Here is a 13,037-nt window from a genome sequence, read left to right on the forward strand (position 1 = left end):
ATGGAGCACGTGTGCTCCCAAACAGAGCCCTAGTCCCCCAGGCAGCCTCTGCTTCTCCCTGTCTTGATGACCCTATTCCTCTCCCACCCTCCAAGACCATGATCCTAGCTCCCTCATGCCAAAATCATGGTCCCGGCTGACGCCTGGCTTCCCTGCAGCCTGCCTCTCCCTTGCAAGCTCCAGGAGGGATGCAGCCATTGTTAGGGTCCCTCTTGTGAGTTTCACAGTTCGTCCCCTGAGGGCGCTTCCCCCGCTCTGTCTCTATCTGTGTCCATCTAGACCATGCCGGAAATGAAAGTGGGCAGCAAGGTGTCCACAATAAATAGCTCAGGCTCCAGACTCCGGGACCCAAGAGTGTCAGCAAGAAGGAATGTGGTTCAGGGCCTCTTTGTTTCAGGTACAGTCTCATTCCAGACTTGGGGCCACAAAGGAACTTGGATTGTTTCCACCTCTGGATGCGTGATGGGTGAGGACCACAAGCAGGATGGAGACAAGGTGGCAGACTTGGAGAGAGATGGGTGCAGGAGCCCCGTCTGCTCGGGGAGGCAGGAGAGCTCCCATGGCCTCCGTCACCACCTAACCTCCCTCGAGTCCCTCCTCTGTAAGATGGAGGTGATGACAGGCCCTGCCCCATTAGGTTACTGTGAAAGTTAAATGAGTTAAAATACGTAAAGTGCCACTTGAGGGTGGCCTGATCCAGGTGACTTATTTCCAAAGAGCATGGATGGAGGATAACTGTCTAGTGAAGAAACCTGGCAAATCCTGCGTCAAGCCAGGTGATCAAGGTTAACATCAGTGACGACACCTCGATCTTGGACTTGTAGCCTCCAGAACTGTGAAGCAATACAATTCCGTTGTTTTAAGTACCCTAGTTTGGCCCTAGGAACATAACTCAGGACCAGAAGGGGGGAGCAGGGGGCAAGGGCAAAAGCAGCCTTTGTTTCTCTGCTTTTTCCCACTTCATGGCCTTCAAGACCCTGTTGTCACTGAACTCAGGTTCAGCTGCTCGTGGCTCAAGAATCCAATACTGAGAGACAGTGTTGGGTAAAAGGAAAGACAGCTTTACTGAGGAACCCAGCAATCCTGGGGAGAAAGTGGATTCATAACCCAAAGAACCAACCCCCAACACCCCAGGTTTAGTTCAGAGATAATATACGGAAAAGAGGAAGGGGCTAGGTGCTGAGGAGAGGGTTGCAGGTGCATGATCAGCTCATAGACATTCTTCTGATTGGTAGGTGGTGAGATAATTGGGAGTCAACATCATCAACCTTCTGGTTCCAACCATCCTGTGGTCTACGTGCTTGTGGGCAGCATACATTTAACTTCTTCCAGCTGGTGAGGGTCTCTATCTGTAAAACAGCTCAAAAGATACGGCTCAGCATGTTACCTACAGCTCTTGAGGAGGAGCTAAAGGTCCTTGACTTTGTTTAATGGCCAAGGTATTATTATTTTGTCGTGTTTGACTGTTTTCCTTTGTTTCTGCATTTTCTCACTTTTCTGATTAAATTTATTCTTTGGAACTCAGGGAAGACCTAGGAGGCTAAAGTTTTTCTACAAACAAGAGGTAGGCAGAGTACATTGGGGGTGGGGGGTGTCTGTCCTGGGAAGGCCCTATGGTGTCCTGCTCGGTTACACTCTGAGGGATACCCCCGCCCCAGCCTTGCCAGGTCCCTGACTTGCCCTCTGTGCCCCACCCTTGCAGGGCCTCACTGGGCTTCAGGCTCCCTCTGCCCCTCCCAGCTGCCTCTGTTTATGCAGTGGGCCTGGGTGGGTTTGAACATAGTAAAGCATCTTCCCCTACTCATAATAATCTGCTCGGTTGAAGTTGGGAGACAGCACTTGGGCCCTACTTGTTGGCAGTTTTCTCAAGGCTGTAGAGTTCTTAGCACCTCTTTTTTTCAGTGATGGCTTCAAGCACCAGTTTCCCAGGCTGCAGGAAAAGCCCCACTCAGCATCCATTTACTCCACATTTGCAAGCTCAGCTGGGCTTTCCAGGGCACCAAGTGATCCTTGTCCGGTCCCAGCTTGCCCCATCAGGCCTCCTGGCATTCACCTAGTGTGTCCCTTCTGACTGCAGTGACCTAATGACAGGTCCCTCCTGCAGAAATATTCTGGGGCCAGCTCCTATAAAAATTTCCCCCTTCCCCAGTAAAGTTGAATGGATGAATGAATAAATGAATTAATTAATTAATGCAAAGCGAATATAGTCTCAGATCCACAGAGGGAGGACAGTGTGAGGTCCTGGCACTAGGCTGCCTGGGTTCAAATCCCGGGGCCCAGACTAGCTGTGTGACCCTGGACTAGTTACTTAACTTCTCTGTGTCTCAGTTTTCTTATCTGCCAAATAAAATAATAATAGCACCCACCCTTGAGGCTGTGTGGGGATTCAATGAGATAATGCCAATAACTGATTTTGTGCCTGATACTAATAAATGTTAGCTTCTTTGTCATCCAGGGCACGAGGCTCGGTATCTTTATACCTCATCCTGTGCTCATACTTAGAACCTAAATTTCCTTAGATCCAACCTAATCTTTTCCCACACATTGGACTTGGCTAATTCATCCACTGCTGTGTAATTTATTATCAGAGACAGTGTGTTGGAGACTGAACAAATGTTAAGACACTGCGGCTGGACACATCTGGGAGAGACGTTTTCAGTTTGAGGAAACAGGATACGGGGTGGAGAGAAATCATTCGCTTGCCAAAAGGAGCCTGGGCTGAATTAAACCTCTTGACTTAATTACCAATTAAAACATTACAATAGCAGCACAGGTTACAACTTGCAACCCTGTCGCTATGAATCTTCATGCCAGAAAATGACTGCGGGGCCCCCCTTTAAAATAAGAGCATGCCTGGGTGGCCGTGTTCACAGGGAAATAATTGCTGTGTGTTTCCAAAGGCTGCCTCTCTCCACCTTTATTTAAAGTACCTAGGAGATTTGACAGAAAATTAAAGGCCAATAGGAGAGGAAAAGGAAGAAGATACTAGCTCTCCCACCCAGCCTTACCCCCGTGGGACCCAACAGGGGTCAGGGGACAAGCTGAGCTCAAAGCACTGCAAAACATGCAGCATCATAACACAGAGTGTCGCCAGGCACGTGCCTTCTGCGGCGAGAAAACTGGCGCTGAGTGAACTTCTGTATTCCGAGAGAGATGCATGCATAGCACTTTTCAGCCAGAGACCATTTCCACACTCCTCTTTGTCTCAAACATCCGTCCGCCCAACTGGGTGCGAGAAGTGAGGCTCAGAGGGGGCTGATGTGAGGTTCTCAAGGTAACAAGAGGGGTGCAGCTCGGCTGAGCCTGATTTCGGAGGAAATCCTGTGCTTTTCAGCAGATGAGGGCCCTGACCACCCCTTTCTTCCAGAACAAACCCAGGTCCGTGTGGGAGACCCAGTGGACTGAGATCTGGTTTAGAAGATGACACCTCAGGAAGAGAGCATGGTGTGGTAAAGAACAGAGGGCTGTGGCCTCAATTTTCGTACCTGGTAGAGGAAGGAAATTCCAGACAGACCCAGACATTTGGAAAGCATAAAAGGAAGAGGAGAATTTGAGGGATGGAATATGTGAAAAATGGTTGATGTGCCAGGAGGGCATGCTGGTCAATCCAGGATTAAGCCTTCTGTGCTTCTCCAGACCTGGATGTGTGCGAGGGCTGGGGGAACAGAGGAGACTCACTGGTTTGCTCCCAGTAATTTAAATGGCTTGGAAGGTAACTGAAATCAGCTGGATGCCACGGGAGCGAGAACTTCAGAGGATGGTATTGGTACAAACCTGCCTAATGAACATGGAGATGACAGCCAGGACACTGACAGGCATTATACAGAGAAAGCTAAACTCTCAAGGTCTTCTGGGGCATCCATAAACAACTAAAAGTTTTTGCTTTCTAGCAGCCCAAGATCAGTACACTGACCGGCCTCACTACCAGTGGCAACTAGGCAAGGAAACTGAAGTTCATGGTTTCCAATCTGTCTATGGCTTTTCCTTCTCCCTTCTTTCTTTTATATAAATCCTCTTCTAGCCTTTATTAGATGAAGTCAATCTATATGGGTTCCCCTCTTTACAAGTAAATAGCATGCAAATAATTAACTCAATGCCTTTGAGTTATTTTTTGACTCTAGGGTCCATCACTTGCTAGCTGGCAAATGTCCTTTGCATGTCACTTAACCTCTTGGGCCTCCCTTTTCTCCTTGGTAACATGGTGTAAATAGCTCCCACCTCTGTGATCCTTGCAAGGATTAAATGAGAAAATCCATGAAAAGAGGTACACACATATGCTATTGCTGCAATCATTATCATTTGTATCAGTTTCCTACGGCTGCTGTAACACATCACTACAAACTTAGTGGTTTAAAACAGCACAAATTTATTCTTTTAACGTTCTGGAGGTGGGAAGTCTGAAATGAGCCTTACAAGGCTAAAATCTAGGTGTCAGCAGTGCTACACTGGAGGCCCTAGTGAAGGATTCATTTCCTTGTCTCTTCAGCTTCTAGAAGCTGCCTGCATTCCTCGGCAGTGGTCCCATCCTCCCTCTTCAAAGCCCACAGTGTAGCTACTTCTTATCTCTCATTGATTCTGACTTTTCTGCCTCCCTCTTATAAACACCCTTGTGATTACATTGGACCTACAGTACTTGGATAATCTCCTCATCTCAAAATCATTAATCACATCTGCAAATTCCCTTTTGCCATATAAGATAACACAGTTACAGGTTCTAGGGATTAGAAGATGGACATCTTGTGTGTGTGTGGGGGCATGTGTCATTGGTCTGTCTACCACAATCATTAATACTTTTATCGACGAGCTCATTTACTTCATCTAATCCTAACTGAACCCCATGAAGTAAATACTATTTTATTCCCATTTGGAAACTGAAGCACCAAGTAAGTAACTTTTGCAAGGTCACACAGTCAATAAGTGGTGAAGCAGTGATTCCAGCTGAGGAAGTTGGCTTCTGGAGTTCTTATTCTTACCAGCTGAAATATGTAAAGTGACACACTATACATATATAGCATTATATCAATGTTAGTTATTAATATTGTTATTTCTACTAAAATTAATATAATAATCCTTATCTCATATGACTCTTATGAGATTTAAATAAATTAACCTTTGAGAAGCACCAAGCAGTGCCTAGCATACAGCAGGTCTTAAAACGGTATTTAGGTAGATCTCTGCAGTCCTACTAACCCATCTTTCTTTTCACTGGGAAGACATTCATTTCAGTTCCCTTGCCCTTCCAAGATGGCGCCATCGCCACACACACAACCGCCCCCCCGCAACTGCCCCACTCAAGATGGCGTGCATTGCTCTTTAAGGCGTATGCCGCCCTTCTCAAGATGGCGACAACACTAGTCCTTTTACCTTCCGCCCTCTTCAAGATGGCCTTAGCAGTTAGCTTCACTCCTGGGCACGCTGATCTTCTCAAAATAGTGAAGGACGCAGTGTGCGCCACATCATGACCTTCTCAAGATGGTGTCAGCGTCGTAAACAGCGTCTCTCTCATGAGGACACTTCCGGTTACGCCGGAAGCCGGTATAAGAGGCCAGCGGGGATCCGGTGAGGCGTTCGCCTTGGGCCGGGAGGTTCTAGTGCGACCATGGACCGGAGGAAAAAGCCCTTGGACGTCACGGCGTCCTCGGTGAGTACGGGTGTAGATGATGCTGCGGGCTCCGCGTCTCCCCGCCTCTGCCGGACAAGAATCTCGACCTCGTTTGTTTCTTCACTCGGAGACCCAAACTTGGCCTCCCCTCAGACAGGATCCCCGGCACCTGGCTTTTCTCCCAGAAAAAGTCAGGGCCCACTTCTTGCTTACAGAACCCTGAACGTGACGTCTCCCCTCCGCCGTGCACCGGCACCAGGCTTGCCCCTCAGACGCGGACCAGAACCTGGTGTCTTTTCCGGGTTTGGAATGTCCCTGCCTCCCCTCCGCGACAACAGGCCAGGCCTCCTTGCCAGCCTTGTCTTCGTTACCGTCGGAGGTGGAACGCAGCCTCTGCTAGCTGTGCAGATATGTTTCCCTAAAGTTCAGGGACCAGCATGGTCCACCCAGAATATTAGAGAGTGTGATTTGTTCCCCAGGGTCCGAGATGCCCAGCGTCCCCACCAGGAACTAAATAGTTGTTAATACACCCGTAGGCTGCGCTGCCTGGGAGCTGTAAGGTCTAACAGAATGTAAACAGCATTAAGTTAGTTGCTTCTAGGAAGAAAACCTGTTCTGAGTATTTTTGTGCCAGCACTTTGTATGCACTACCTCATCGAATCTTCCTGACGGCTTTAGGAGGCAGGTGCTAGTAATATCCCCATTTTATAGGTGATGCCATTGAGGCTCAGAAAATGAAGTGGCTTTCTCCAGCTTACATACTGAGTTCTTAGTGGTAGAACTGGGCTCACTCCATCTGTTGGACTCCAAAGCTGTTGTCTTTTCCGTTATATCAGAGCAAATTGCCTAACCTTTCGTTTAATCTTGGATTTACTGCAGAATGTTAGGATGCAAGCAGTGTGAAGGAAAAGATGGAAGTAGCCCAATATTTGAGCTCCTTTCCCCCGTCTAATACTGAAAATTCGTACTAGTTATTATGTTAGAGGATTAGGAATCAAAAAGCTGTAAAATTAAAGTTATCCTTTCCTGACGGGTTAAAATTAGCAATACTCATAATGTGAATGCCATCTGGGAATTGACACTTTTCTGAGCATCTTCTTTTTTTTTTTTTTTTTTTTTTTGTTGCGGTACGTGGGCCTCTCACTGTTGTGGCCTCTCCCGTTGCGGAGCACAGGCTCCGGACACGCAGGCTCAGCGGCCATGGCTCACAGGCCCAGCTGCTCCGCGGCATGTGGGATCTTCCCGGGCCGGGGCACGAACCCGCATCCCTTGCATCGGCAGCATCGGCAGCATCGGCAGGCGGACTCTCAACCACTGCGCCGCCAGGGAAGCCCTGAGCATCTTTATTTTAAAGTTCAAAACTTTAATAGGAAAATGTCTGGCTAGAAAATTGATGTAGTTAAGAAGTCTTAGAGGGACTTTCCTGGCAGTCCAGTGGTTAAGACTTCGCCTTCCAATGCAGGGGACGCGGGTTCGATCCCTGATTGGGAAGCTAAGATCCCACATGCCTCTGGGCCAAAAAACCAAAAGACAAAATAGAAGTAATATTGTAACAAATTCAATAAAGACTTTAAAAATGGTCCACATCAAAAAAAAAAAAAAAAAAAAGAAGGCTTAGAAGAAAAGGCTTAAGTTTTTTTTCCTTAAATGTACAAGTCTTCTTTTTTTAGTGATACCTGTAACTTTATTTATTTATTTATATTTTTTGGCTGCGTCAGGTCTTAGTTGCGGCATGCGGGATCTTTCGTTGTGGCGCTTGGCTTCTCTCTAGTTGTGGTGTGCGGGTTTTCACTCTCTAGTTGTGGAGCGTGGGCTCTGTAGTCTGCAGCATGTGGGCTTAGTTGCCCCGTGGCATGTGGGAATCTTAGTTCCCCGACTAGGGATCAAACCGACATCCCCTGCATCGGAAGGCAGATTCTTTACAACTGGACCACCAGGGAAGTCCCAAGGCTTAAGTTTTAAATTTGTTTTTTAAAATTTAGAGTATTAGGCCCTAGAATGAACCTGCCCTTGGCATTATTAAAAACCCTGCCAAGCCTATTTTTAAATTGCTTTCTTCCAAAATAGAAATCATTGAGCTCAGTCATTTTGATTTCCCTTAAAAGTTAGTTTGTGATGCTGGGCTTTATAAGTATCTGCTTTATAAATGTAATGTACAGTGTATAAGCAGCTGTACTTGGATCCTTAAAAAGGAAACTGTCATTACATCCTTTTTTGGAGTAGATAGTGGTGACTGATCCAACTCCCCTGTTCCCTTTGCTCTGACTTTCCTGTTCTTGAACCCTGTTGTTCGGCTAAACTTGCAGTTTCCAAAACATGCTGAAACAAAATTCACTCAGTCCGTTTTATTTCTAGCTGTTGAAATCTTGCCTGTCCTTTAAGCATCATTTCAAAGCCATCTCTGATAACTCTGGCCAGAAGGAAATACTGCTTTATCTGAACTTTTTGCTACTTAATTCCACTCTTCACGGCATTTATTACAACTGACTGGTATTGTAAGTTACATTTCTTAGGAGATTGTAGGCTCTTTGAGGCAGGAGTATGTCTAATTTATGTTGGTATCTTGCTCTTCAATGTTAAGTGCCAGACATACACTGGTGCTCAGATTGTTGATGAACAAAGACGTTTTCCTATAGAAATAATAAATTGTTGTGATGTTTAAGTGAAATTACTACAAGAAAAAGCCAAGAACAGTGCCAGTCAGACAGAAGGTGCCTAATAATGTTAGTTGAATCTGAATCTAAAAGATGCAGATTTGAGCTTCCCTGGTGGCGCAGTGGTTGAGAGTCCGCCTGCCAATGCAGGGGACACGGGTTCGTGCCCCGGTCCGGGAAGATCCCACATGCCATGGGTCTGGGAAGATCCCACATGCCGCGGAGTGGCTAGGCCCGTGAGCCATGGCCGCTGAGCCTGTGCGTCCGTAGCCTGTGATCCGCAACGGGAGAGGCCACAACAGTGAGAGGCCCACGTACCACAAAAAAACAAAACAAAAAACAAACAAAAAAAAGATGCAGATTTCATTTACCTTGCTTTATCAGTCTCCCCTTGCCCAGAGGAAAGCCTTGAAGTGTTGAAAGTTAAATACATTTACAACAGAGCTGGAATGAAATATGACTTGGTTTTATTTTGTACTAGATTCTACATTTAAACATTTATTTTTATATCCATTTTTGTCCATTTATAGGAGCTTGTAATCTTGTTTTGAGAATTATAAAAACTTAGAAATCCAGTCACTCATTAGAATTAATTGTTTTTGTTTGCTTATTGGTTTTATTTTAGTTGGTAGACCTTAAGGCTGAACTCTTCCGAAAACAAGAAGAATTCAAACAAGAAAAACTTCTCAAAGATGCTGGAGTTTTGGGGAAACCAAAACCAACTACTAAGGTAAAAATAAGATCTAATTATCTCCATCATTTCCAAACATAGGGAAATTACACTCTACTTAGGTTTTTTGAAAGTGTTCATGGTGTCTGCTACATAAAAATTTCTGTCTTGTATTTGAACATCTGCATGAAATGTTTTAAATATTAAGATAGAAATTGTAAGATTTAAAAGCGCATTATAATGATCTAATTCTTTAGCACTTCTTTTGGAATAGTACATGCTGTTAGTATGTGTTTATTTACATTCCCATGGAAGATTATCTAGTTTTACAGGTGTTATAAATCCAAACAGAGATAAACAATTAGATAATATAGAAATATAACAGAAATATAGCTGGGTCTTTAAGAGTTGTGAATGTTTTTACAATTTTATAGCTAATGGTATCTGTTACTTGTATTACTAAATCTCTGTTATATATGTTTTCATTAGTCTTGAATTCGGTTGTAATCATTCAGGAGATAAAAGAGAAGTAACTGCAATTGTATAAAGAAATTTTTTTAATTTAATCAGGGCTTTTTTTTTCAGCTCCAGCTTTGCTATGTACAGTGTATTTGCACGACATAGGTTGGCTGTCAGAAGTCTAGTTATTTCCACTGATTCATAAGATCTAATTATCTTTTTTTTCCTTCTGATGTACAAGACAAGTAGAGAGTTTGCAATCGTTTGGTGATTCTGTCTTGTCTTTTTAAATTATTCTCCAGAAACCAAGTATCTGGAGCAGACAAAACACAGGAGTTTCTAATCGAGCTGAGAAGGATGCTGAACAGAAGATTGAGGAACAGAAGACTTTGGACAAAGCAAGGTAAAGTTTTGCTCTGATAAACGTAGCTGCCGTTGTGGCTACCCAGGCAAAGGAATGAAAGTTCAACTTTTACTCTTTTTGATTTACAATTTTAATTTTTATCATCCTTCTAGCCAAATACTCTATTACTCTGAAAATAATATAATTTGCAGACACATTTATAGTCTTCTAAGAAGATAAGAGAAAGCCTCAGTTTAAAAGATGAAACAGTCCCACTTTGAGCCCCTGTTAGGCAGTGAGGTTATCAACAAGTGTTTAAGAAGTGTCCCCATGGTGGTGTGGTTTGGGGCTACTAGGTGACATGCTATTAGCATTTAGAAACTGAATTTCCCCCTCAACTTTTTAATATGAAAGACTTCAAACCTACCGAATATTTGAAAGAAGAGTATGGTGAATATTCTAATCCTTCTCACCTAAGTTCACCAATTAACATCTTTTAAAATTTACTTTCTTCTTCCCCCTCCCTCTCTCCAGTGTGTGTAGAGAAACTTTGTTAAACATCATGATACTTTACCTCTAAATATTTCAGCGTATGTCTTTTAAGAATAAGGACATTATCCTGCATAATCACAATATTACTGTCATACCCAAGAAATTTGACACTGACAAAATAGTGCTATTATATGGTCCATACTCAGATTTCACCAGTTATCCTAAATAAAGGTTATGTCCTTTATTGTTTTTTTTTTTTTTTTTTTTTTTTTTTCTTTTTGCGGTATGTGGGCCTCTCACTGCTGTGGCCTCTCCCGTTGCGGAGCACAGGCTCTAGACGCGCAGGCCCAGCGGCCATGGCTCACGGGCCCAGCCGCTCCGCGGCATGTGGGATCCTCCCAGACCGGGGCACGAACCCGTATCCCCTGCATCGGCAGGCGGACTCTCAACCACTGCGCCACCAGGGAGGCCCCCTTTATTGTTTTTTAAAACATTTAATCCAAGAGTCAATCAAAGAGTACACATTGCATTTAATTTTCATATCTCTTTAGTCTCTCTTAATCTAGAACACTTCCCTTGCCTTTTTGTTGTCTGTTATGCCATTAATGTTTTTTAAAGAGTCCAGCCCAGTTGTTTCTACAGTGTCCCACAATCTGATTAGAGTCACACTAACTGTTGTTGGTAAGAATACTATTGAATATATAGGTGATGATATGTCCTCCCATTGAATCACATCGGGAGGTTCATGATGTCAGTTTAAGTCATTATTGGTGATGATAACTTTGATCATTCAGTTAAGGTAGGTCTGCTAGATTTTTCCACTGTAAAGATGCTCTTCCACATTTGTAATTAATAACAATCTAAGGAGGGAAACTGAGACTGTGAGTATCCTGTTCGCCAGTATGTTTTCATGCGACTGTTTTGTCATCACTGATGAGTCAATTATTACACTGATGATTTCAGAGTTAGAATTTTTCTAATTCTATCATTCCATGTTTATTATTTTTTCATTCTGTTTATTAGCTGGCATTCTTCTGTAAAGAAGAGCTCTTCCCTTATTTGCAGTATCACCCTGGACTCAGAATCCCAAGTTTTAATGTCTGTCATGACTGCCACATGTGCTTTTGGATCCATTGCATAATGAAAGTTGAAAACAGTGGTTGCTAAGGCTCCTCAACTCTTTTGGGTCTGAGAATAAAGGGCAGAATATTAGCCCATTTGGGGGATTGTTTTTCTTAGTGTTTGGCCTATCCTCAACAGACATGAGACTTGACTTAAAGGTATGTTCATTTTTGAGACATTTTTCTCACTACTGGACATTATTCTTAGAATTTTAATTTTGTTGAAAGATGCTATAATTTTTTTATGCTTTATATATGTATTTTATTAAGATATAATTGAAATATAATGTTATATTAGTTTCAGGTGTACAACATAATAACTTGATATTTGTATATATTGTGAAATGATCACCACAATAAATCTAGTTAACATCTATCACCACACATAGTTAGTTTTTTTTGTCTTGTGATGAGAACTTTTGAGATCTACTCTTTTAACAGACTTCAAATATGCAATACAGTCATTATACTGTACGTTACATCCCCATGACTTACTTATTTTGTAACTGGAAGTTTGTACATTTTGACCCCCTTCACCTATTTCACCCATTTTCTCCCCACCCCCTGCCACCTCTGGCGACCACCATTCTGTTCTCTGTATCTATGAACTTGTTAGTTTTTTTGTTTAGGGTTTTTTTGTTTGTTTGGTTTTTTTTTTTAATTTCACGTATAAATGAAATCATATGGTATTTGTCTTCTTTGTCTGACTTATGTCACTTAGCATAATGCCCTCAAGGTCCATCCATAACATTGCAAATAGCAAGATTTCATTGTTTTTTATGGCTGAATAGTATTCCATTGTGTATGTATGTCACCTTTTCTTTATCCGTTCATACATCAGTGGACACTTAGATTGTATCCTTATCTTGGCTATTGTAAATAATGCTATAATGGACATGGGGGTGCATGTATCTTTTGAATTAGTGTTTTCGTTTACTTCAGATAAATACCCAGAGGTGGAATTGCTGGATCATATGGTAGTTCTTTTTTTTTTTTTGGCCACGCTGTGCGGCATGCAGGATCTTAGTTCCCCAACCATAGATGGAACCCCTTCCCTCTGCATTGGAAGTGCAGAGTCTTAATCACTGAACTGCCAGAGAAGTCCCCATATGGTAGTTCTATTTTTATTTTGTGAGGAATCTCCATACTCTTTTTCCATAGTGGCTATACCAGTTTACATTCCCACCAACAGTGCATGAAAGTTTCCTTTTCTACACATCCTCACCAACCAACACTTGTTATTTCTTGTCTTTTTGATAGTAGCCATTCTAACAGGTATGAGGTGATATCTCATTGTGGTTTTGATTTGCGTTTCCCTCATGATTAGTGATGCTGAGCACCTTTTCATGTACCTGTTGGCCATCTGCATGTCTTTGAAAAAATATCTATTCAGGTCCATTTTTTAAATTGGATTGTTCTTTTGCTGTTGAGTTGTAAGTTCTTTGTTTATTTTGGCTATTAAGCCTTTGTCAGATAAATGATTTGTAAATATTTCCTCCCATCCAATAGGTTGCTTTTTCATTTTGTTGATGATTTCCTTTGTTCTGCAGAAGCTTTTTAGTTTGATATAGTTCCTCTTCTTTATTTTTGCTTTTGTTGCCTTTGCTTTTCATGTCGAATCCAAAAAAAATCAGTGCCACAGCGGATGTCAGGGAACTTGTTGCCTGTGTTTTCTTCTAGGAGTTTTATGGTTTCA

At 42.9% G+C, this 13,037-nt stretch overlaps 1 protein-coding gene across 1 annotated transcript in view; it reads left to right on the forward strand.

Annotated features, from left to right (window-relative positions):
- Positions 1-5,530: 5,530 nt before the first annotated feature.
- The window catches only part of CCDC174 (coiled-coil domain containing 174), a 29,126-nt gene continuing 21,619 nt past the window's right edge, over positions 5,531-13,037 (forward strand). Inside the window, exons 1-3 of the mRNA XM_081245406.1 lie at positions 5,531-5,641; positions 8,882-8,986; positions 9,688-9,788. Of these exons, the coding sequence (XP_081101532.1) occupies positions 5,600-5,641; positions 8,882-8,986; positions 9,688-9,788 (248 nt within the window). The 5' untranslated portion in view covers positions 5,531-5,599. The remainder of the gene's footprint in view (positions 5,642-8,881; positions 8,987-9,687; positions 9,789-13,037) is intronic.

This window comes from Mesoplodon bidens (assembly GCF_964165515.1).
Source record: "Mesoplodon bidens genome assembly, chromosome: 10".
NCBI lineage: Eukaryota > Metazoa > Chordata > Mammalia > Artiodactyla > Ziphiidae > Mesoplodon > Mesoplodon bidens.